Source organism: Battus philenor, unplaced genomic scaffold, assembly GCF_028537555.1.
Source record: "Battus philenor isolate CCGP_79_NKW_IND1 unplaced genomic scaffold, ilBatPhil1.0.hap1 SCAF_7, whole genome shotgun sequence".
In the NCBI taxonomy this organism is placed as follows: domain Eukaryota; kingdom Metazoa; phylum Arthropoda; class Insecta; order Lepidoptera; family Papilionidae; genus Battus; species Battus philenor.
Window position 1 is genome coordinate 10,447,237 of NW_027181737.1, and position 24,888 is coordinate 10,472,124.

The 24,888-nt window shown below is 31.7% G+C and overlaps 3 protein-coding genes across 3 annotated transcripts; 1 reads left to right on the forward strand and 2 right to left on the reverse strand.

Annotated features, from left to right (window-relative positions):
• Positions 1 to 1,725: 1,725 nt before the first annotated feature.
• Positions 1,726 to 6,049, reverse strand: LOC137931207 (cuticle protein 8-like). The gene is made up of 4 exons (XM_068774616.1): positions 5,945 to 6,049; positions 5,699 to 5,795; positions 4,619 to 4,731; positions 1,726 to 1,800 (listed from the first exon to the last, which is right to left on the reverse strand). The coding sequence occupies exons 1-4, from the start codon at positions 6,047 to 6,049 to the stop codon at positions 1,726 to 1,728; spliced, it is 390 nt and encodes a 129-aa protein (XP_068630717.1).
• Positions 6,050 to 14,462: 8,413 nt separating this feature from the next.
• LOC137930959 (band 7 protein AGAP004871-like) lies at positions 14,463 to 21,718 on the forward strand. Its single transcript, XM_068774332.1, has 8 exons — positions 14,463 to 14,553; positions 14,929 to 14,970; positions 15,237 to 15,337; positions 16,835 to 16,990; positions 18,993 to 19,090; positions 20,097 to 20,258; positions 20,511 to 20,676; positions 21,487 to 21,718. Exons 1-8 carry the CDS (start codon positions 14,463 to 14,465, stop codon positions 21,619 to 21,621), a joined length of 951 nt encoding a protein of 316 aa, XP_068630433.1. The 3' UTR covers positions 21,622 to 21,718.
• Positions 21,719 to 22,117: 399 nt separating this feature from the next.
• LOC137931208 (larval cuticle protein A2B-like) lies at positions 22,118 to 23,490 on the reverse strand. The gene is made up of 4 exons (XM_068774617.1): positions 23,473 to 23,490; positions 22,775 to 23,005; positions 22,516 to 22,689; positions 22,118 to 22,219 (listed from the first exon to the last, which is right to left on the reverse strand). The coding sequence occupies exons 1-4, from the start codon at positions 23,488 to 23,490 to the stop codon at positions 22,118 to 22,120; spliced, it is 525 nt and encodes a 174-aa protein (XP_068630718.1).
• Between the last annotated feature and the right edge of the window lie 1,398 nt (positions 23,491 to 24,888).

The window sequence follows — 24,888 nt, forward strand, 5'->3', positions numbered from 1 at the left end:
AAAACGAGCCTGCCAGTTATAATTTTTAATTTAGTTGTATTTAAACGAACATATTTAGAGACCTCCGAAAAATCGTCACGATGACCGGTCCTGCGCTGCTCGCATCCAGCGACTTCTTGCTGTGTCGTCTGTCCACCTTGCGAGGAGCGTACCCTCGCCGTGTCTACTGACTCGTGATTTCCACATGAGAAACTTTCAGTCTCAATGGCCATGGGTTGTACGAGTAATTTTACTTAAGTTGTTACATAATTAAATTTTTCGACTCTTGTAAATTGCAATTGCATATTTGTTTTGTACTTTCAGCCTGAGCATGCGATATGGGCTTAAAACATCGCCGAAAACCAAGAATTCTATTTTTTTATAATATTGTCTTTAAAGTTTTATTTCAATGCGAACCCTAAAAGTGTATAGGTTAAGAACCACTGTCACGTTAAAGAGAAAATTTTCAAGCAAACCACGGAGGAATTAAATGATTCAGCCTTGTTACAAACTCATTAGTTAAAACCTGTTCTCAGTTTTGCATATGGCATTAATAGCGATTTAACTTCAACAAGTTATAAATTAATCTCAGATTATAAATCAAACGGGCAATGAACTTACACCCTCGACTGTTTTTATATTTTTACTACGATGTCAACCAATATATCTTCATTTCAACAAACTAATGATATCCTGTTAAGGATGAATTAATAATCTTAAAATTTCCTTAAATATCTTGTGGAATATAGAAATAATGATGCTTGCGAGATTTTGGTATCTATTACGCTGCGTGGGTGGCAGAGTTTCAGTTACAATTGTTTTTAATACTAAGCAAGCTTACGTAAATATATTGATACATTTAAAAACATAACCACGCACGTAAGTTTACATTCTGTTTATCACATTTAATATCAAAGATATAGCGCCGTGGTGATCATAGAAAATAACTAGTTTCGTTATTACTTTTATCAAAACTTACTCTTTTTACCTAGTAATAAGACAAACACTAAAAATGTAGAAAAGTCGCAATTGATATCCAGTTTTAAAAAGCATTACGCCAGTGACAGACATACATAATTAGGTAAGTATGCGTACATTAAGATCACCCCGCAAACTCATCAGTAATCCAATCGTTTTAAAATACTTTAAACCAATTATAGAAAATTTAAAAACAACTTTTATTTTATTGGTTCTGTATCATTTGCAATAAGAATCATGCAAGTGTATTAATATTTAAATTTATTTAAAAATAACGGGAAAAGAATCTTTTAAAATAAATCACAAATTAAAATATTTTATAATTTATTTAACATTCAATATCCATGTTTATACTTTAAATTTATTTGACAATACCAATTTCTTACAAACTAAATGATGACATAATATAGACATCAGATTGTACTTGAGATGCTTTAAATTTTTAGCTGTACATGGAATACGTGGAATATATACTTTAAATTTTATAGGTATATTAACAAACTATGTTATAGGAAGCATTTGCATTATAATTAAACAACGTTATAGTTTAAGCAACTTTTCTCGTAAAGTTTTAATTTATCGAAATATATTTTTAAACATGACGAAACCAAACTAAAATACAAAATTGAAAATCAAAAAGACTTGAAATGTTACATAGTTTTAAAAAGCCTTAGTAACGATGTTTACAGTCGTCGACACTAACACTTAAAACTATAAAAATCAAAAAAGCTTGAAAATAAAAGGAGATATGTTTTTAAAGTAACAAGCTTAGTGGAACGAATACGGGGAATAAGAAATAGCAGGAGCGGCGGCGTAGTGAGCCACAGGTGCGATGGCAACTTGCTGCAAAATAAACAGATTACTAAACTACGTATAATAAGTTGTCTCAACCTGTAAATAACGTAAAACAAAGTAAAACATTGCCACGTACAATTTTCTATATGAATATCTAATATTTTGTTACAGCCATTTACTTTCTAAATGTATATATTACAACATGATTACGTCGAAGAAATTCCACTTTCTGAATTTTTTTTTACTTCATTGAGTCTGATAATTAATCATGATTTAGTTCAAGTATAATTCCAAATGATTCAGTATGGTTGCGCATGTTAAGACGTTGCAATGTTGATTAATTATTGTTACTGCAACAAGTATAAATTAAAAAAACAATTAAAAAGTAATAATAAACTATCTGTATGTATGTAATCTCTTGAATGGTAATATACTTATAAATAATTCGAGTGAACTTATTTTAGAACAAAGCTTAATCAAAAGAATCTTTAATATAAACTCTACAGCTATGAAGGTAATGGCAATCGACAAATCCAGCCTACAAATCAATTTCATTTATAAAAAATGTAATTAATTTCGATATGCACGTAAAAAATTGTGCTGGAAATTAAATAATGTACAATTTATGAAATAAGCTGTATGCGACAAAATAAAATATTTTGATCTGATGAAATGATAGCATAACTAATAGGACTACATCTGCTACCAGTTATATATAAAACGCAGAAGTGATAAAGTTTTGTAAATCTACTTAGCTTAATATATAATTACTAATTTTAAAGATTTTTTATCGTTACTTCTTCGAGCAAAATAGAAAAAACAGTAAAGCTAATCTAGCTTTCAATTACTTTAATTAAAAATACGTTACTGTGGTAATTTTTTTTCCAAATATGTTTACTTAATGGAACTGTATAATTCGCAGCTCAATCAGCAATGACGAATATAATAAATCTCTCACTACGCTAATTTGAATACCAAATACGTATTTTATTACTATATCTCGAGATAGACTTTCATATTTACATTTGACTATTGCGTAGGTTAGAGGTTGTTTTAACTACCTTCTAAATATGAGCGCCTTATTCTCGCGCTTAATTCTCTGTTTACGTAGCTTTTTTAAAACGCTTGTACAAAATTTGATCCATAAATAAAATATCGCGAGTTTTGAATTACTCTGGTTACGTTTATTAAATTTTTGGTTTTTTTGTAGTCTTTACTTATGATTAAAGTTTCGGCTATTGTGTTTTATCGGAAACCGATCCTGGACGATGTTAAAAATTGTACTCAAAAATGAAGAAGAATGTGCCAGACGCCTGAATTTTTCAACCACAGACGAAAACATTAATGACGTGAAGAAAGTAGTATGGATTTCTTGTTATATCACTTCAGAACTAGAGCGAAAAAAAAGCTCTAAATTCGCTTGATTATGACGATTTTGCTTACAGTTTTTTTTCTATTTCAGACAAGTCGTGCATCATGAGATCTAGCCGCAAAATATTTAACAATTAACATATTTTTTTGCTAAATTAATATTATTTAGTGTGATTAGAAAATTTGTTAGCACCGATTTCTTTGTAAGTATACATGCGTAAACTTTATTTTGGTGTACATATAATTTTTGTTATTTTAAAAAAAATCAGTAAAACATTGTTAACCAACACTCGCGGCGTGGTTGTTTCCTTTTAAGTTTACACACTATGTGTTTCGCAAACGGGCCGACCCGTGAAATCGCTGAGAAATCGAGCCTGAGTAATGTCACTAGCAAGTCGACCGGAAACTAAAAAAGCAATACTGTAATAACCATATAAAAGATTAATGTTAATGTTTAAATTCTTTGTATTCGATGTAAGTAAATTTTTGATATCAAATGCACCGAATTGTACGTACTCAAAGATTTAAACTATGTTAGCATATGACATAAACTTCTTTTTAAGACTTGCTTTACTTTATTTTTTTCACAAGAATCCTGTGATGAATATTTAAACACCAATAACGATTAAAAGCTTTCTTTTATCTTGAAGGATTCTCTGCACTGTTGCAATCCTTTATAGTTTAATGAACCAGTCTACTATCGTAGCCTCTTACTGAGTAACTTAAGTCCCAACAGTGCATTTACCTAATAAAAAAATTATCAAAAATGCTCTTGTGTTCATTCCAGGTATTTTAAAATATAATCTAATCAAGATATCTTTCAACATAATATTTGATGATATATATAAATTTGTTTTACAGTAATGTTGTAACTGTCACAGAATAAGCTACACATATATTGCAAAACTGAGAGCCCTCGTCACGATTGACGGCACGCTGCAAGCAAAGTCATTTCCCTTTCAATGACCGTCTTTTTTGCCATGCGATTCGCCTTTAAGAATACCGCCGCAACGGACGAGGCACTTCGAAGAATGCTACCGCAATAGTTCAACATGTTGACAAACAAACAGCGTGCCATTTGATACGCCACGACTGTCGGAATCCTTTATGATTTTATTTCTGCGTGTGTGTATAAGAAAACAGCCGAGCGGTTTGCTTCATACAAGTGTTATTATTTTAGTGAAGTCAGGGAACCAACTATACTCCTAAAATATCAGCCAAAGATTCAAATCTTTCGATCAGATATTAATCTTATACTTATCTTAATTCTCAACAGATTATTTGAGAAGTTCGTTCAAAACCGTCCCAGTTCTTATAGGCATTCCTTCTGAATCACATATGCGGTTTTATTTACACAACAATGTTTTATATGTCGAACAGGCTAATCCCTGATCGACAAATAATACATATCATTGAGTCTGTTTATTTCTCCAAAGACAGAAATTAGAAGTTTGTAAAATAGTCCGAGTCAGGATTTGTCTAAATATATCCATACCGGATGCACCGCATGTCCGCTCTTGTGAACGATGGCATTGAACCCATTGTGGTCGTCTGCGGAGTAGTTTACGGTACGTGTCGTGCCGTCCGGTTCCACAAGCGAGTAACTACCTGTTAGATTAAAACAATACAAATCATTTTCATATACGTAGTTATCGTCACATTATCAAATAATAATATTTATACAAACTAAGCTATTGGGCTTATGTTCGATAAAGACAAATAAAACTGTACAAAACCGACACACTTATGTTCGAAGTGCCAAATCAAATGCCGCACATTATACCTCTTTTGCAAGAAACTCTTTAGACTACCTTAGCAATGCTAAGTAATATCAAATAAGAATTGCAAGCAATGTTTTATTTATATTAAAAACAATTGTATTATAGTTCAATAGCTGGGAAATAGAAAAATATAATGAACACCTGATCAAAAGCGACTCCGTGTTCATAACTATTGTTTAAACAAGGCTTGTACGATGTTTATACTTCACTTTTATGGTAAATTTCAAAAAAAAATATTTGTCCAATCTACTTTAGGTATTGTTTGAGAAAGCCCCGAAATAGTACCTATAGAGCCATAAATAGCTCCTAAATCACGATGTCGAATCCAGTCCTATAAGAAGTAAAAGTCGTCGATATAATGGTTTCAGCCGTAAGAGGTCCACGGCTAGACTCTCCCATAGATTTCCAATAAGACCGGTTTGGAACCGGCCTGCATCCAACGTCTTCTGACACCCTTAAAAATATTTGCCTGAAGATATGAACGTCCAACACTGCGCTTGACAATTCGTGGTCTCCTACAGGCTCTAGTGGTTATCTGTCCTGCGCGCTTTGTCCTGCCGACTGCCATTTCAACTTGTCGACGTGTGCCACTGGCCTATGAATATGTCTCTTACTTCTCCTCATTCCTGATTCGATCTCGTAGAGAAATGTCGAGAATAGTCCTCGCCATGTTTCATAAAAGTTAAAGTTTATCATTTACCAACAAGTAAACATATACTACTATATTTACCTGGTCACTTAAAATATTTGAAGAAACAAGAATATACGTTTTTTACTTTTAAGTGCTCTAATACCTTTAACTACATCTCCATCTCGCTCCTCTTGTTGTGATTTAATGTCACCCGTGTGAGGGTCCTTGACGCCGTAGGTAAAAGCATATTTCGGGTAAGACTGCAAAATATAGTGAAAAAAAATATTTAAAATACGAGATTGTGTTAAAAATTCGTGTATTAATAAAGACATGTTTTTTTTTAATTTCACAAGTAAATTATTTACATTCCCACATTCATTGTGATATTGATAGTGTAACAAAAGCTCACCACGGTCTCGGCTATAGCAACTGGCGCGTGAATTGCTTGCAGTGCGATTGGTGCATGTGCATACGATGCACCATAGTCCACAGGTGCAGCGAACGCTCCGCCCATACATCCGAGTACTACCAAGAACTAATCACACAATTAATGATACATTACGTAATTTTTTATGTAACCGTATACTAAGAAATTAAAAATTAAATGTAATATATACCAAAATAAAATATCAGATATGTTAGAACCAGTTTAAAATCGGTATGAGTTACTCTCCAGTGAAAAGACAATCTAGTGTATGGGATGTTCAACAAGAATCATTTAAAAAATCTATCATTAAAATGTCACAAAATCTTTATTTTTGTACCACATTTAGTATCAAGGATGGATTCAGAAATTGTTTTCTTTTTGATAATTTAGATCGGATAATAAGTGATCTTATACTGAAATATAGTGGAAGAACATAGTACGCATTTCACACTCCATTAGGGGATCCGAAAGGGTAATCCACATGTCGCCTATGACAAGTCGAAAATTTTTGAAAACAGAAATTAGATCTCATTGACAGAAAAGGTGAGCGCATCTAGTCTAGTTAAAGCCTATAAGTTTAGATGGCTGATATGATTCCAAGCGGACGACACATATTACGTGAGTTAAATAATATTTCTACTGACCATAACAATCGAAGGGAAACGACGTGAGGAAATCGCCACGACCTTAGATCCAAATCATAAAAGATATGTCATAGACCGATCGACAGACAGCCTGTATCCATTCTTAGAGACGGTTGAGAACTTTAAAAGACTAATACAATACTACAGTTTTCATAAAATAAACGTAAAGAGAACTAAATTTTTCTACAAGACCAAATATCAGATAAATGATGTTTATTTCTTGAATCTAGAATATTTTTTCGTATAAACTTAAATATAAATCTGTAAATATCGATATAATCTTGTCAGCATTAAAAATGGATAGAAACAATAGACTACACAAAAGTAGAGCCTGACTCGATGTAAATATGTTAATATTTGCGGATTACTTGCAAATTTTGAATCCGATTGATCTAAATAAATGAAGTGGTAAAATGTGTATAGTAACCCCCTATGGCATACTTATACTGCTATTGAATATTGGGATAACCAATAATCAGTAAATTATGTACCTTTTATTGTAATATTATACAAATATCGATAATCGTCAGGAATCGACCCGTCAGTGAAAGTTATTGCATACTGGGTGCAATAATCACTTACTATTTTTGACACTGTACACTTGCGCAGACAGTGTGAACAAAATTTGTCATCATCATCATCAATTTAATTGTAGAATGTCCACTATTGGACATATCCCCACACCTCTCACCTTCATACGACCAGTTGGAAGCGGCCTGTATCCTCCGTCTTTCGACAACCTTTACAATGTCGATTAAGATATATTGCAACATTTATATAATATGTGTGTATATAAGTGATATTTGTATAAACGCCCTCATATTGTAATGGATTACGTAAATCTAGTCTCTAATATTTTTACCGGTATCTAGTTTAATGCGGTAACTTTAATTTGCATCAAAGTATCTGATAACACATACCGAAGTTATTTGAGGGTGTTCAATATTTCTTCTTATGTTACTTCAAGTAATTTTCAAGTAGTTCTAAGTCAAATATATAATACTGTGTACATTTCGACTTATTTAACAGTCCCAAAATATGAAACTTTCTCCCTTAACGTTACCTTAATCAATTATTATTACTACTCAAAATGAAACTAAAAATGTAGCTTCAATTAAAATTTAAACTACTCTAAAGAAACCATATTTTAACCAAAACAGTAAAGTTGCAATATAAATTAAATTTATATTTAAAAACTATTAAATTTGTAACAAAAAAACTAACTCACCCACATGACTCGAGTCAAAACGCACAGTGCCACACACTCGCAAAACTAAGCTAGCATCGCTAAACCTCTAGCCCTAAGCTTTTAAACTTAGGGCCCCTCCATTACAAATGAATAAACTAGGAACACGTTACGTTCTAAAATTTAACCACTGCTTTTAGGGTACCCAAAACTGACCTGTCACAAAAAATAAAACTATTCAACGTCAATAAAATATTTATTACATGTTATATTTAACTATTTATTTTCTTAGTTTTATAGTAGTATCATCACAGTGGATTAATGAAAAACCTTTAATGATAGATACATATGTGATATTTAATTTGTCTGGTATATAACGCATAATAAATGCATGCTTATCTGTGGACAACCATCATTATAAATGTCAGTCGTTAGACGCCCACTGCAAGGCTTAAAACTCCCTCGATGCTAACCATTATTGCAAATTCAAATTTACTGATTTTAAGAAAACTTTATTTGAAATATGATATTATCGCACAGTCACGCAACTTAATATACCCGTAGCTCCTTGCTACTATAACGTTTTACCATCATAAAACTATGTTTATTTTACCTATTTATTTACCATCGAAAACTTTAAATTTAATTACATTAATAATTCATACTTAATAATAAAAAATACTAAGTAATTATAATTAATTGTATAGACAAAACAAAACTAACTCGAAATTCACGTAAAAATAAGATATTAAAAACAATTGATTATTTTGTTTTAAAATAAATGAAAAATCGAAAATTCTCTAATTATAAAATTTATAACACCCGCAAATGAGAGAACTATTAGAAATTAATTTTAGACTCTTTACGCTGTTCTTTTTTTAAGAGAAATCACCTACATATCTTAAAAAAATGTTTGAAATCCAATTAAAGTAAAATACAAGTTTAGCCTATTTCAGTAATCCGTACGGAAATTTACGTCCATTTCTAATGATACCGATATGTAGTTGACAAGCGAATTAATAAAATTACTTATTAACTTGGCCACGTAGAGTGTTCTAGATAAATCAGTTTATGTGGAAATATCGCACGTAATGCTCAGATACAAACATGTCTGCCAACTTTTTACAATCAAATACTATTACGGGACACAAATGATGACGGAGGAAATCGCTTAACATTTTTTGCTGTAACCAAGGCATTCAGAACACGTTGAAATACGGGCAAAGTGATAAAAATAATTGAATTAATGTCCACTTTTGTACGCAGTCGGTTAAATTGTTTCATTTTTGAACAGTAAAAGTATAACTCGGTTATAATTTTTTAACTGTGTAAATAACTGTATATCACATTTAACTGATTGTAATTTTAAAATAAAATTAATGAATTATGAATGATCTTTATAAATTGATGATTTCTATGTATGTGACGAGAAGCTTTTCTTTACAAAAATACTACGACACAAGCAAGACACTTTACGTGATAGTAAAAGCTTAAAGCGATGATTCGAAAGCTGTTGCTTGATAAGCTGTCGGAATCATCATGATAGCTGGATTTTATTATTTATATAAGAAGCATACGTAGATATTTAAATCAGTACATTGTAGTATATTTATATATAATTATATTATGTATATTTAAATAAGCTGTTCTTAAGCGATTCTCTTATTTTTCTATTTTATTTTTCGTTTTTTATGCTATTAACTATTTTCATCTACCCTTATTAATTTATCACTGCACCGCCCAACAGTTAACGGGTAAAGAATGCCTTAGGCGTTAAGTTCGCCGCTTTACAAAAATGTATAAAAAGTTTTTAAACAAATAAATAAATGAAAAAGTCTACAATAAACATGAAAAACAATAGTCCCTGCTTACTATTTTAAATACAAATTCACTTAATATTTTGTAATACCAATTCTTGCGTAACATCTCATTTTCAGTCGTCACCTATATACCATAATAAATATATTATAATATTTAATAAATGTTTAAATCATTATTCATTTTTTAGGAATAGTGGACATTTCATTAATTGTATAAATGCATTCGAAATAGTGGTTATTAATTTTTGTCTAGTTTATCAGGCATTTTCGTAACTCCGTTAAAATTATGGAATTAATTCAAAGTCTTGCGTGGATTGAATGAAATAGATATCAATCCCACCTTACATTTATTTGTGTGGACATGCATTACGGACCAATGCTCGACATTCCTCTAATGTTGTAATTCCCGTTTAATCGCACTCAATACGCACTCGACTTGTGGTGCAACCTAAATTTATTGCAAATATAGTGCGCGTTTGAGAAATCATACCAGGTTATTATTGTCAACTTCGTAACCGTAGCCATTGTTCAAATATATAAAAAATAAAACTTTAAACGTTATTGATTTCAGTTTACAATTCATTACAATAACGAGCTCAATAAATTTTATAAATTCAATACAAATTTTCGTCTTTTTCTTTGCTTCTTTTTACTCCCAATTACAAAAATACTTACAAGTTGTCTTGGTTTGTAGGCAATTCACAGTTTCTTCATGACAAATACATTAAAAATGATGCGGAAATTGTAAATTACAGAATCTTATTTCCTATATTGATCTAAGCGAACCGCCTGAGGACCACGAGAGACTCCACGGAGGTCTTCTTGATCATAATTAAAAACTAGGGGTTAACAATTAGTAAACGTGGAGTCTGAAAATGTATCTACACACAACAGTGATGAAATAAAATGTCGGGTCAACTTCTAGTATTTTAGCTTGCAACGGTTGTTACTTGTAAAAACTTGGATATTCTATATTCAGTACAATGTGTCGAGACTTTGCAAGGCGGCGACACCATCCGTAACGCTTGTCCAGACGTGCATTGTCTTGTGGTGTGTGTGCTTCCAAGCTATTAATTCGTGGTTGCAACTGCGCCGCAACGCGAATTTCCCTGGTCAGACCAAATCTTCACATTTTTATGAGTTTTAGGAATCTAGTAAAGCAACCAAGTAAATTTTAAAAATGATCTTTAAAAAAATCTGGGTACCTTTGATACAGATAGATAGATAAATAAATATATATTTTAATATCTAAATATATATATATAATATATATATTTAGATCTTAAAATATATATATTTAGATCTTATAATGATAACCAAAAGAAACGAAGCTCAAGACAAAAAGAAATAAATATTCCGGACTTTATAATCGACATCTTCTGTAGTAGTACTAACAATCTATAACAAAACTTGTATTCTTATCAACATAATATTTATAAAAATAAATTTTAAATATACATCCAAAAAGAGACATAAAATGACTTTAAAAAGTATTCTTTAAATTCTTTAAATAGGTGTACATTGATATAATACAAAAGCCAGAAATATTGTTAAAAAGTTTATAAGAAAGTGGTTTTGGTAAGACATGTATGGCCGATTTAAAGCCGTTCTACTATTACATAACAACAATAACAAGTCTTTAATCAATGTTAGATAACACAAATCCCTTACCTTTACTAGTCTGTATTATCGATTACCTAGTGCCTCGTATTTCAACCGTGCACAACAATTACATCATAAAACTTCTTTCAAGTTAAATCATAATAATCAAAATATTCTTTATACATCGAATTGTAAAATTTTTAATTTTTCCTCTTTTCATGCAATGAGTATTTAACAAAAATGTACCAACTCTAATATCCATTTCAGTCTCTTCAAATGAACGCCTGATGACGACACATCCATAAATATATAATAGTCATATAAATGTACACTATTCTTTGAGACTAGTGATTTCCAACCTTTTTGATTGTGCAATGCTGTGGATGTTCCTAAAGTACATAGATTGTATTGTTAATGGCAACAATACTGAGAACTTAACACTGTTTACTTATATAAACATTATTAAACTGTAATACGTCGACAATACTAGGATGGTACTAGAAATATTTCAAAGTAAAAATCGACAGTTATCAGGGAATGGCTACTCAAACATAAAGAATTTTGTTAAAGTTAACCCAACAGTAGTTATGGGGTTTTAAATATCGGGTACTCGGGTCCTGTACACTGACTAAAACTCTCTCGATTTGTCTCCATCAGTGCTATATGGGGAAGAACCGGCAACTTTTTCATAGACTAGTAATCTTGTAATCGACAGACTCCCTCGCAGCCCAGACTAGGAGAAGAAAAAACTAGTATTCTCCACCTAAGCAAAGGCCTAATAGAAACCAGCGCATGTTACTTCTCGGCGCTCAACTCCCACGGCGACTTCCTCCGCTGCAGAAGTAGAGATAGACACTCCCACCACAAACCGCAGCCCACTTGCTTGACTCTGGAGTGTGTTCATTGAGACTCAGGACAGCAGCCTTGGGCTAGCCTTGTAAGTTCTTCTTAGCTGCGCTATTTATGAATAGGCTACGGCTAATAGCCCCGCCTTAAAGAGGCGATTTAATATCTATTTGAACAGAATCACCCAATGTTTAAGTGTAAAGTTCCCCTAAAACTGCAAGTAATTTATGCGAAGATGGAAGGTCAAATAGTAGCTTTAAAGGACAGTTAAGGACATACAAAGGTCAAGTAAAGTCTTGTTTCGAAGAGAACGGCGAGCGGATCCACCGGTTTATAGAATTTAAAGAGCACGCTTCAAACAAGTACATTTCTTATTAAAGCTTTGCGTATTCACTCATGAACATTGACACATTGTTTTATTACTTCTGTTATTTTGGGAAAATGTTTGTTAGGTTGGATTTAATTAACGAGCTGTTACGACTCAATCTCTAGTTTCACTTGTTTGTATCTTTTTAAATAATAAGAGCCCGATTGACCTGTAAACAAAACCCGAAAGACTAAACACAGCAAACATGAACCAAATAACTAAAATTGCATATCTAGAAATATTCACGAGAGCTTTTAATATTTTTCGTGATTATTAAGCTTCAGCAATCCAATTATAAATATTACTAGTACTAGTAGTATTATTAGTACTTCAGCTTGTTTGTTCAAAAAGTCTTATGTGAACATTGAACATGTCTGTTAGGAAAGTAAATGCTAGTTTATCATCAATATCACCATCATTTCCGTAAGATGAACTATGCTAGACAAAGGCGTCCCTGTAGTTTTGCAATAATACCATCTGGAAGCAGATTGCATCCAGCGTATTTCAACGACCATAACATGGTCGTCTGTCCACCTTCCGAGTGAATGTCCTGCTCTGCATTTGCCGGCCTATGGTTTCTTTGTGGCCTGCCACTATCACTTCAACTTATCAATCCGCTGGGCTATGTCGGTTACTTTGGTTTCTTTACGGATCTCTACATTCATGGTTCGATCTCGGAGAGAAATTCGAAACTCTCTAAGGTTTATTAAGTGATCATAAGCTTTCTAACGAGACTCAAGCTATGTAACCACGTTTCAGCGCCGTAAATGATCTTTTATAACACATGTTGTTCATAAAACTTCTAATGATAGTTAAAAAGAATACGCGAATTGTTACTTTAATAAAATGCGTTTATTCTGTCGGCATGACTTATAAATAAATAAATGAAATACATGTATAACGTGGAATACAACATTATTAGGAAAAAAAATAATTCTTCACTATTACTAGTAAATGTTATAATCGCAGGCCATCAAATAGTCCGAGGCTATCACATTATAACGTACAGACTAAGAAGTAGTTAACTATATCATTAAAAATAAATATACAGACTTCGTTATCAATTGTAAAAACCTACAGCGAATTACCCCAAGACGATTTATTATTTTCGATTCCTAATGAACAAAATTAAAGATGTAATGCAAAGGGAATTAAAAAACAACATTTTAATTTCATTGAGGACTACTTAAACTTATTAGCATTTTTAGAAAATGTTATTGAATACTTGTACAAATTACAGCACCGGCATTGCATATAACTCTTGAACTATTTGTTCACCAGTTAGAATGTTCACTAAAAACAACTGATCAAACAGTCCTACTCTTTTAGGCACAGTTGAATCAGAATAATGTATGCGAGAATTTAATATAAAAAAGTTCAATCTATGCGCCGTCAGAGCTCAGTGCTTTCAAGCTATAGATGCAAATAAATGACAAAACATTTTTCGACGACCAAAAAACTATATTATTTTATATGGACATGAGACAAGTTCATTTAATGATGAACACACCACCCACAAATGATGATTCTTAAATAATACATTAAACGATTTTTCTTTAGCACAGAGAAGAAAATACGTGGATAAAAAAATCTGTATTTTTAAAATCAGTAATCAATACTGGATAGCACTAGCAATAAGAAGGACTAAATTTTGCAACGATAAAATTTAAATTTCGTATGGTGAAAAGTTACGAAAGACACAAGTTCAGTACGTGCACTTAAACTATTTGAGAGCTTTGAATAATAATTGTTAATAATTTGCGCTAATTTTAGTATTAGTAATTTATTATCCAAACATCCTCTCATAAAGTATGTAGCGTAGCGAGGATGGTTTCGGGAATGCCTAATTTCAACAATTTAGTAGTTTGCAGCATCGTGTGCGGCCGTGCTCTCCCGACGATATGGCTGAAAGTACGCTTATTTATTTACTGTGGGCATAAACCTGATCATCTGGGTTTCACGCCTTCTTAGTATCCATATAGACACCGGGTAGCTAACAACACGAATACTTAACAATTGATCTATTTACGATTCAATGCCATTTATACTAAGCGGTATCAAATACTCAATGGATTTCGGCTGCTACGACAAGGATTCTGGAGAAGTGGAGTGCTACCTCGAAATACGTAAATATACTCTACACTAAAAGTATATTTTAGCGTCGATTTACAACATAACATTGTTGCGAAACGATGTAGTGTAATTGATATTTTTAGGAATCTGTATTTTTTTCGGGTCGGGAAAACACGCGCCTCCTCTGACAGTAAGTTAGCGCAGTCTGTGATTGTTGGCCGTGTAATACACGATTTAACATTGTATTATCAACGTTATCCGGTTTATTAAGTAGAATAAATAAATAAAGATCTATTAAAATGCAAACAGAATTAAGATCACAAGGCACTAGGCGCGATAATATTCACAGTCGTAAGTACGTCGTGTTTGCTGACAATTCAGATGTAATATTCATTATAATCTAATAATTGTGCATTGAAACGTTTTAGATCGTGATACCCGTACGTCTTGCGCTATCACGATACAAATGCGTAAGTAGTATCAAAAGGTAATGTTTGGCGCCATACGTTAACCAGTTTTAAACGAAAAATTTGCCTAAAATCGGATTGCAGAGCTGAGAAATAACTAAAAACAGATCTGTGGAGTGTTCATGTATTCATCATTAATATTGTAAAGATTATTAGTTATAGTGCCGTAATAGCTGTTCGTTATTTCGAAGGTGTTTGTTATAAGTTCCATAAATAGTATAATATAGAAGCTTAATAATTAATATAAACAAAATTGTTCATGTTATCAGCGAATCCAGAAGCAGTGGGATGTGTTGAGAGATTTGCCACCTTTCTGTCGTTTCTCCTAGTCATCATCACGTTCCCGTTTTCATTATTCGAATGTTTTAAGGTGAATACGTCTTGTAATATATTAAATAATAAATCTTTTCATACATTAAATAAACTAAAATAATATATAATATTACTAATTGTCTTCTAATTTTGTTTATCACTAAAAACTGATCATATAGGTCTCCTGTGATTTATCGTTGAATGTTATCACAACACCCACTTCTTATATTCAATAGATAGAAACTTATTAAATAGATAGAAAACCAACATTGTTGTTATAAATTTCAGGGCACTATTACAGCAAACTGAACTACTTATACAAAGAGATAAATTATCCCGTATCTTAAAAGTTAAACTGTTTTCGCAAAGGATTTGAATTGAAAAATCCTGAGGGAACGGCATCGTAACTTATTATCCAATAAGCTTCCAGTTAATCTTGTTACTCGTCGTAAAAAAACTACAGCAATTTGTCTTTATTTACTCTTCCATGTATTTTTTATAGCCGAGAGTTTGAAAGAATGTAAGACACCTAACCATTAGGTGATTTATTTATATTTTTATTGAAATATTATGTAAAACGATTATAAACGTAATAATAAAATAACGAAACTGATTAATCGAAATAGTTTCTTATTAATGACGATCATAAAAAGCGCGCGTAAAGAAATATGGCAGAAATTAAACAAAATTTAAAAATGATTCTATCGTATGAATGATATTGTTATAAATACCTTTAAAATAAATAACTTTAAAAAAGTAAATCTAATCTAAATTTAATATTTTTTTATCAAAAAATTGCTGTGGAAAAAAACATTTTTATTTTTTTATTCGTCGCATATTTTTGACGAGTTAAATATTGTAATGGCATTGAAACATTTTATTCTGAGCAACTTGCCAAATTCGATTAACACAAAGAAATAATAAACACATCACTATCACAAAATAATAAAAATTAAGACAGAGATAGAGTTTAGAATCATTGTGCTGCTCGTAGCGGTGAGGAAATTTAACGCTGTGTGCTGCGAATAAAGGCAATTAATTTATTTTTGTCTATTATTTGTGTTCTATCAGAAAAGCAAATAATTCAAGCGAAATCATTTGTGGAAATCGCGGTAACGTTTAACTTAAATCTGTGTGGGTTTATTAACTTTTAATGTAGAAAAGTGTCAGACTCGGCAGTACCTTTCGGAGTCCTTAATAATTACACAACATAGGTAGTAAAGAGCAGGACCTATTTTTTTAGGATAACTTTATAAAAATTTGAAAGTTCAATTAACAAACTATCATTGCACTACAAACTACAAAAGGGACCAAAAATTCAACATGTTTTATAGAGAAACCTAAAGCGACAACTACAGTTTTATACTAGAAATATTTTTATAGTTTTATACTGGAAACATTTCATCATCGTTATAAACCTAATTATAACACAATTTAGCACAAAACAATTAAATTTCAAGAATAAAACTATTTTTTCCAAACACATTCTGGAACATGGAAGTAAATTAGAACATAATGACCATATGTACATATTGTTCTGTAACATATTTTTCAGGTCGTGCAAGAATTTGAAAGAGCGGTGATATTTCGATTGGGTCGATTACGAAAAGGCGGTGCAAGAGGTCCAGGTCTTTTCTTCGTGTTGCCTTGCGTCGACACCTACAGGAAAGTTGACCTTAGAACAGTTTCATTCAACGTTCCGCCTCAAGAGGTAAACTTTTGTCCGAGATATTGCTTTTATTCTAACCTCTTATTGACATAAATACGATTTTGTTGAAACTCTTTCGGCAACATTAACATAAATTTTAATATAGACAGACATTTTAATATAGATATTATATATGAGTGAATTATATATTACTAATTATTTATACTTGGGATAACTAATAATTTTATATGTCCATGGTCATGTTAATGCGATTCGCATAATGTATTAAATTGATTTTTAAAACTATTAAAATAATAATACACACATTTAAAAAAAATTAAATCCACATTTGCGCCATGTTTTTTAAGTTAAACAATTGAAGCACAATTGAATACTGGCAGTTTGAATACTATGAAAAAAAAGTAAAACCGATATACATACTATGAAATGAAACAAGATACGTCAGCAGCGCTGCATGGCATTGGTATTGAAAACAGTTAACCCAGATGCTGCTCCCGCCGGTTCGCGATTAATTGATGCGGCCATAAAGCATCAATCAAAGTTTTACGACGCACAAACAATAGTTCATTGTTTACCAATCGTCTGGATGCGAAGTAACCTTTTAATACTTCTATTAATATTTTGTACCGTGTTGTATCATGAAATTACGAACAATACACTGTTAATCCCGGATTCTTTTAGAATACTATTATATGATTCCAATTTTTTAAGTATAGTTTTTAGTACAAAGACTACAGTTTTGTTGTTATCCAAATATTTTTCCATAGTTTTATGTTACAAATATTGATAGCAAATAAACTCATAACTCGTTAAAATTATCTGGTGCCTATTGAGGTTACCTTCGTAATTTGTTAAGACTTAAAATATCTCGATTATGCGTCCAGTATACGTCATTATTTACAATGAAGCCAAGCAATCTGGCTAAAATGAAAGCAGGTCATCGGCTCCATTTGCGCGTTCCCAAGAGCATCATTGAAACTGTAAATTATTATTCATTCAAAATTAAACTACGTCAGAATTATTGTTAAAACATATATTCTTAATTCAAGTTTTCTTTAAATAAATAGTCAATATCATAATTCCATGTGAGCTGTGTTTATTTTAACTTGTCGAATGTTCACCGTTCGTGAACGGATTTCTCACAGTTCCGACCTCATTTGTCAGCTCGATTCATGCCTACAGACATTAAACCCGACAGCAATTCACGATTTAAATGCATTCCAGCTTCACAAAACATCTGTTCAGTAATTTTAAAATAAAAAGAACGCATAGTTTGAATTTTTCTCTACATTCATCTATGAATATATCGGCGACCCACTCGCCTAATGGAGCAACACGCTAAGATGTAAAAATTTTAGCTTGGCTTGACGATAAGTAACAATGTGGAAAAATAGTGTTATAATTGTTTCATGAAAAATACCCAGTGTATATTTTTCGTGAAACTTTTTTTTTATGTACATATATGATAAATATTGGAATTCCCTTTACATTTTTCTTTTCCTTTCAATTTGCTTTTTTCTTCATATTCTATAATGTGTGATTGTCTTTTTGTTTCATTTCATTCGTCCAACCTTTGATAACCTCTAAATAGTAGTTAACGTTCGTTCAGATTTTGAATGCCAAATATACAAAGGACGATTAGATCTTCAAAATGTTCTTGACAAATTTTCGCGCTTTGCCATCTCTTAAGGCACCTATGTAAATTAAGTTCATTAAGAGATATTGTGTATATAAAGCGATTTTATTAAGAATTAAAATTATTGATTAAACGATTTTAACCTGCAAATCTGCTATAATGGTTAGCAGGAGCTAGAATTTCGCCTCACATTCGTAATTTATGGGGATGCCTATTTACCGCAGTGGACGTCTATGCTTGTCATATCTTTTCGCAATTCAAAATTATGTTATTTTATAAGTAATTATTTTAATTTTTTTATTATAATCCTTTCGTATCTTTTACAAAGTAAAAAAATATTTTCTTTTTGATATTAAATTTACACTTTCTTGGGATAAAAGCTTTGTTTTTTGGATAATTAATTTTTAGGTGCTCACGAGAGACTCTGTGACAGTGGCAGTTGATGCAGTTGTATACTACAGAATCAAGGAACCACTAAATGCGGTAGTTCGAGTTGCAGATTACAGGTGAATCCAGTTCTTATGTTTCGCGGCAATTCTTGAAACTATAACTTTTTTCCATATTTATAAACAGCAATGTTTATAAAAAAAAAAAACAAAATGGTAGAGGACTGAGATTTGCGATCGTCGGTCGCGGGTTCAATTCCCGAGATACAATCTTACATAATTTACACTTTGTGCTTTAATTATATAGGATAACCACTGCTAACGGACAAATTTCCAGAGGATGGGCAGTGGTGTCCTCTATTTACCGTAATACCACGCTGCGTTCGCCAACCCGCCGGCAAAGTGTGGCGATTATTGTATATCCTCCATAAATGTCTTTGGGGGAGGCCTATACCTTACAGTAGGCATCTATGGGCTAAAATGACGAAACAAAGATCAAGGTCTGATACCCACATTTTAACGTTCACTGAAGTAGAATTACTTCATACTACTACTATTACTATTCATGTTTTTAAGTAATAATTCCGTTGCCATCGGAGTGCACTGTGTACGTTTAGTTTTATGTTATACAAAGTTATTGGTAATTTTTCAGCGAAAAACTTTAAATCTTTTACACCTATTTCCATCAACCTATTTCCTATTTCAATCAACTTGTACAAAGTGACCACTGTCAAATATTGTATACTAATTTATTCTTTTTTTTACCAAAAAAGTATAGGACCAAATTCCTGCTAATGGTAAGCATTTGGATAACAAAAGGTGATGAGATAAATATGGTGAAGTTTATCGTGATATACAATTTTTCAAGACTGTACATAAATAAGAATCGGAATCTTTTGTCATCCCATCACGTATAACATATATTTATTGAAAAATTTCAAGCAACTAAATTTTTTTAAAAATAACATTACGTCAAGGAACAATTACAAAGAGTTCCGAAACGATTCACTCAACACTACGCTCGAACTTGTTTAAGTAAAATAAACCAAAAACAACGCTGTTTTTGAGCAGTTAACTGTCGCTGAATAGAAATTTCCTTATAAGAAAAAGGTGTATTACATTACAGTGCATCGACACGCCTGCTAGCTGCAACGACGCTGCGTAATGTCCTGGGCATGAGAGACCTGGCTCAACTATTGTCAGACCGTGAGGCCATCAGTCACATGATGCAAGCCAATTTAGACGAGGCCACCGAACCCTGGGGCGTTGAAGTTGAAAGAGTTGAAATGTAATGTAATTTTTTTCTTAGTAAACTACAACATTTACTATTCATAGCTGTTGTTTATAACAACGATTGGTTTAATTTGAGTTATTGAACACAATTTAATTTTTAAGTATTTCCTGAACTCTAGAATGATTCCCATAAAATTAATCATAGGCCTCATTCGCAGCTTTCCAAAAACACCAATTGGAAGTGGCTCGCATCCTGCGATTTACTAAAAAGTATATAAGCTAATAATAATATTCGTTAATATCTTAGCAAAGATGTAAGACTGCCAGTGCAGCTACAGCGAGCCATGGCGGCCGAAGCAGAAGCGGATAGAGAAGCAAGGGCGAAGATAATAGCTGCCGAAGGTGAAATAAAGGCATCAAAAGCACTAAAAGAAGCTTCGCTTGTGATGGTCGATAACCCTATGGCACTGCAAGTAAGAAAAATAGATTTTAGAGAAAAAATTAAATAATTTATACTCTATCTATAACAATATACTTGATACTAAGGTTAGTGGTGTATTGATGAGTGACATCGCTTAAAAAACAAACGTTTGTATGAACCTTCCAGCCTATAGCTAATTATGTAATCGTTTTCAAAAAAATAGTAACTGTTTGCAAAAGTTAATCGTACCAATTAAATGGAATTTTTTTTTATTACGTTCTTTTTTCACTTCTGATTCTGAACTTTAAATAAGAAGAGGTTGAAAATTTCAATTGCACAATCAAGATAAAATCATATAGTATTTTCAATATTGCGAAATAATACTTTGGTGTTTTATTTAGAATAGCTATATATTAATTTATTGATAGTAAAGATTTAGCATTCTTCAAACAACCAACAATCAACATCTTTGTTTTTAAATATTTTTTTTAATATTTACTCTATATACAATGAAAACAAAAGCGTTTGTAAAACGGTTCTCAAGTGTTTTTCAAATACTCAAAGTAGCCCATAAGAATTTAAAAGAAAATCAATTAAAATTTGAATATATTGGGAAGAAGTTGTTTAATAAAAATGCAATAAAATTACGAAAAATTACATCGGACGGTTGTCAACTTCGGTATGACTATTTTTTTATTTTAACTCTTTTGGAAAAATGGCAAGTCTATCTTCTTAATCAACTCTCTGGTTTGATTTTTACGGCAGCGATCGATTTGATTAGTTTTTTGATGATTTTAATATTACAATATTTTAATTTATTAAAAATAACAAGAAGTACATTAACAGTACATTTTTATTACAGTTGCGGTACCTACAATCACTTAACACCATATCAGCAGAGAAAAGTTCAACAATAATATTTCCCTTCCCAATGGACTTCTTAAGAACGTTTTTAGGAGGAGCAGGACCGAGCATATCACCATCATTACCTATTTGATTAACAAAGACATTCTTCAATAATAAATTCGAAAAACTGAAAATAATTTTAAAATAGGGCATTTTTTAAAATATGCTTTAGTCAATATTGCTTAATAAATAATAATGTCGAAATACCTTACATTTTTGATTTGAAAAAAAAAAAACAATTTTTTCGTTCTTGCAATATATTTCATAACGTAAGAAGTTGTACAAAAATGTGTAACCAAGAAGATTAGGGTTTGTGTGGTTTAGTTAGTAGAACTAAATTTTGTCAGCAGTCAGACTAGCAAATATATCTTTAAGTCGTATTTTTTATATTAGATAACTGAGACGAATTTACCTTCATCTAACAATAAAAGAAGTAAATACTTTATCCATAACGTAAAATGCATTTTTTTTAATTAAAAGCAGTCTTAAAGTAATATTTTATTGTAAAAACTTATAACAATTAACAGATAAATTAACAACAAACAGGCGTGAACACAGAGCAGAGAATTTCTATGAAATAACCTTGACTAGTATTCTCGTGAATCATCTTCTTCTTGATTCTTCCGTCCGTAGTGAACTGGCTGTTCTATTTGCTGTGCATGAGCAACTGGTTGCTTGTGTACTGTGGCCTAAGAAAAGAAAAAGGTTATTATGAAGATGCTAACGTTGTTGTTTATTTTAACAAAGATTCGTGTTTTGATTGGATCGATTTTCTTCGTGTACTGGAAAGTAAACGGACACCAACTAACTTATTTTATAGAACGAGAACTTTGTACTGCAATGATCGGATATATGTTTAATATGATAAATATTTTTATTGACAATACTATCACTTCGATACACTATACCTATACATTGCATGAATTATATGACCTTCTTGTAATTTTATTAGAACGTTAATAAACGGTCAGTGTACAGTTTTTACCTGGAATCCGTTTTTAGGGTCTGCTGTGTATCGGACAATACGTAGTGAGCCGTCAGGTTCGACTAAAGAATATTCCCCCGTAACTACGTCCCCATCACGTTGCTCCTTGTGATTTTGTTGATTACCAGTATGTGGATCTTCAACCCCATAAGCATAATGATAGTCCGGTTTGGCCTGAAAATAATGTAAATTTGATATAAAAATATGATTCTGAGGAATGCTTACCATGTTTCGAATTAAAAAAAGGTTTTTATCTTACCACATAATCAACAGTTTTTAGTCGAGCGTATTTTGCAGTTTCTGGATCAATTTGACCAGCCTTGTGATCGTAACCATAGCTGGCATGTTCTTGGGCTGCAACATTCTGTGCAGCAGGCACTTGTACTTCTACAATCTGCCCGCTCACGGGACCACTGAATCTATTATATGAATAACCACCAGGAGCATGAACAGACAAAACACCCGAAGCTAATGCAACAGCAGAAAATATCTAAAAAAATTTAAAATGTTATTAGACAAAAGAACTTCTAGTTTTTCAAAGGTTACTGTTTAAATTATTATAAAAAAAAAACGTTCTATTAGAAGTTTTAAAATAAACCAATCGATAAACAAATATTTTATCTTACAAAGACAAATGCTAAAAAGTGTGACGACCTTCACGGTCAGTGGCTGCAAATAAAAGTTACTCAATAATGACAATGAAAATTTTCTATCTAAATATTACACTGTAAGATTTGTATTTGAACACCAATAATAAAACTTTAAATGTTTAAAAAATTCAGTCAATATTATGAAACTAATATTATGATAATCAACCAAGCCTGTATCAAAAATAGTACAATAAAAAAAACATAGTGTTATAGTTAAAAAAAATATTAGGAATATATAAGTGATTTTCTAAAAATAAAAAATTTATAATTTTTTTTTTTGTAAACTACAAAATTTTCGACAATATACCTTAAAAATTAAAGCCATGTCGTCTAATCTGTTTGGGATATTGTGTTGGCGCTCGCTTGCCTGCGGTACTGTTGTCTGAGCTATTGGGTATTGTGGTTTTATAGTGGCGGTTATTCAAGAAAGTATAGCTACAATTGCAAACCTATTTATTTCGGTTGCGTACAACTACGAATCAATTATTTTCAATATTTGGGACCACGCCATTGAGCACAATAAGCTTTAGCTGCGTAGGTTACATTGAGTACACATTTTCTGCTTCATTCAAAACTTTTAAACTCTACAGGTACTACAAAATTAAACAAAAGGTAAACTTATATAGTAATCATATGCTTAAGATAGTAGTGTTCCGATGAAGCTATAAAAGCTCCAAGAGCTTACAGCAAAAACTTAATACAAGACAATAGTTAGATAAGTGAATTTTATTAATTATTTTAAAATTTGATTTCTGTGTTAGAATCACTACTAGTAAAAGGATAGGAGGTACAACATTTACTGACATTATACCTCCGAATAATGTACACATATTTGCTTTGTTTGTTCAAGTTTGTTCTCTTTGTCAATTTGATGGCACCTAATGATGAGTATTATACCGTAAGTACAGGATTCAGAAGAATTAAGTTTGTCCAGTACCCGGCAATAAATATTGCACATCGACCTTTGGAAAAAGACAATCGGCTAATTTCGGCTTCGTAGAGCGTTATCTCCGTCTCACACTACCTATGTAACGTTTTGTTAATCGTTGTATTTCGAAATACAAAGGACGATGAGCAATATTTATCGCCGGGTACTTTCGGCCGGGAGTTCGAATCGAGGCATTGTCTGTGAAATTTTAGAGAGGAACAGGGATGTCTTCCCACATCACATGATATCCAATACGCAATGAGCTGATTTCGATCCGTATCCTCTATCTAAATGATACGTAAATGTACTAATTACTACAAAAAATACGACTTACCTTTGCCAAAGATTAACATCTTATAGTCAATAATTCTTATTAAAAGTCGGTTTATTTTGGTAATTCACTGTTTTAAATGTACAACATTAAATAAATTTTATAACTTCTTTTTAAATTCAGAAACAACGCAAATAATTACTGTAGAAAATATCTAAAACACACGAACTACGAGAATCAATGGACTGTGTTAACCTTGATAGATTATTTTACGTTACTACTCGTACACAACGCAAAAGATTGTTGCATCCAGCATAGCATTATGTTGCAATTTTTTAATCGCATAATGTATAATAAATTTATATCCCGAATAATTAAACCGATCGTTCGGAACTTTCAGAGATGAGCGAGAAAGAGAAGATCAGCCGATTCAAATATATGCTTAATGAACTCATTGAACCTGAGCTTTACATTTTATGGTATCAATAATTTTTTTGTTTGATGTTCTTAAGTAGGAATATCAA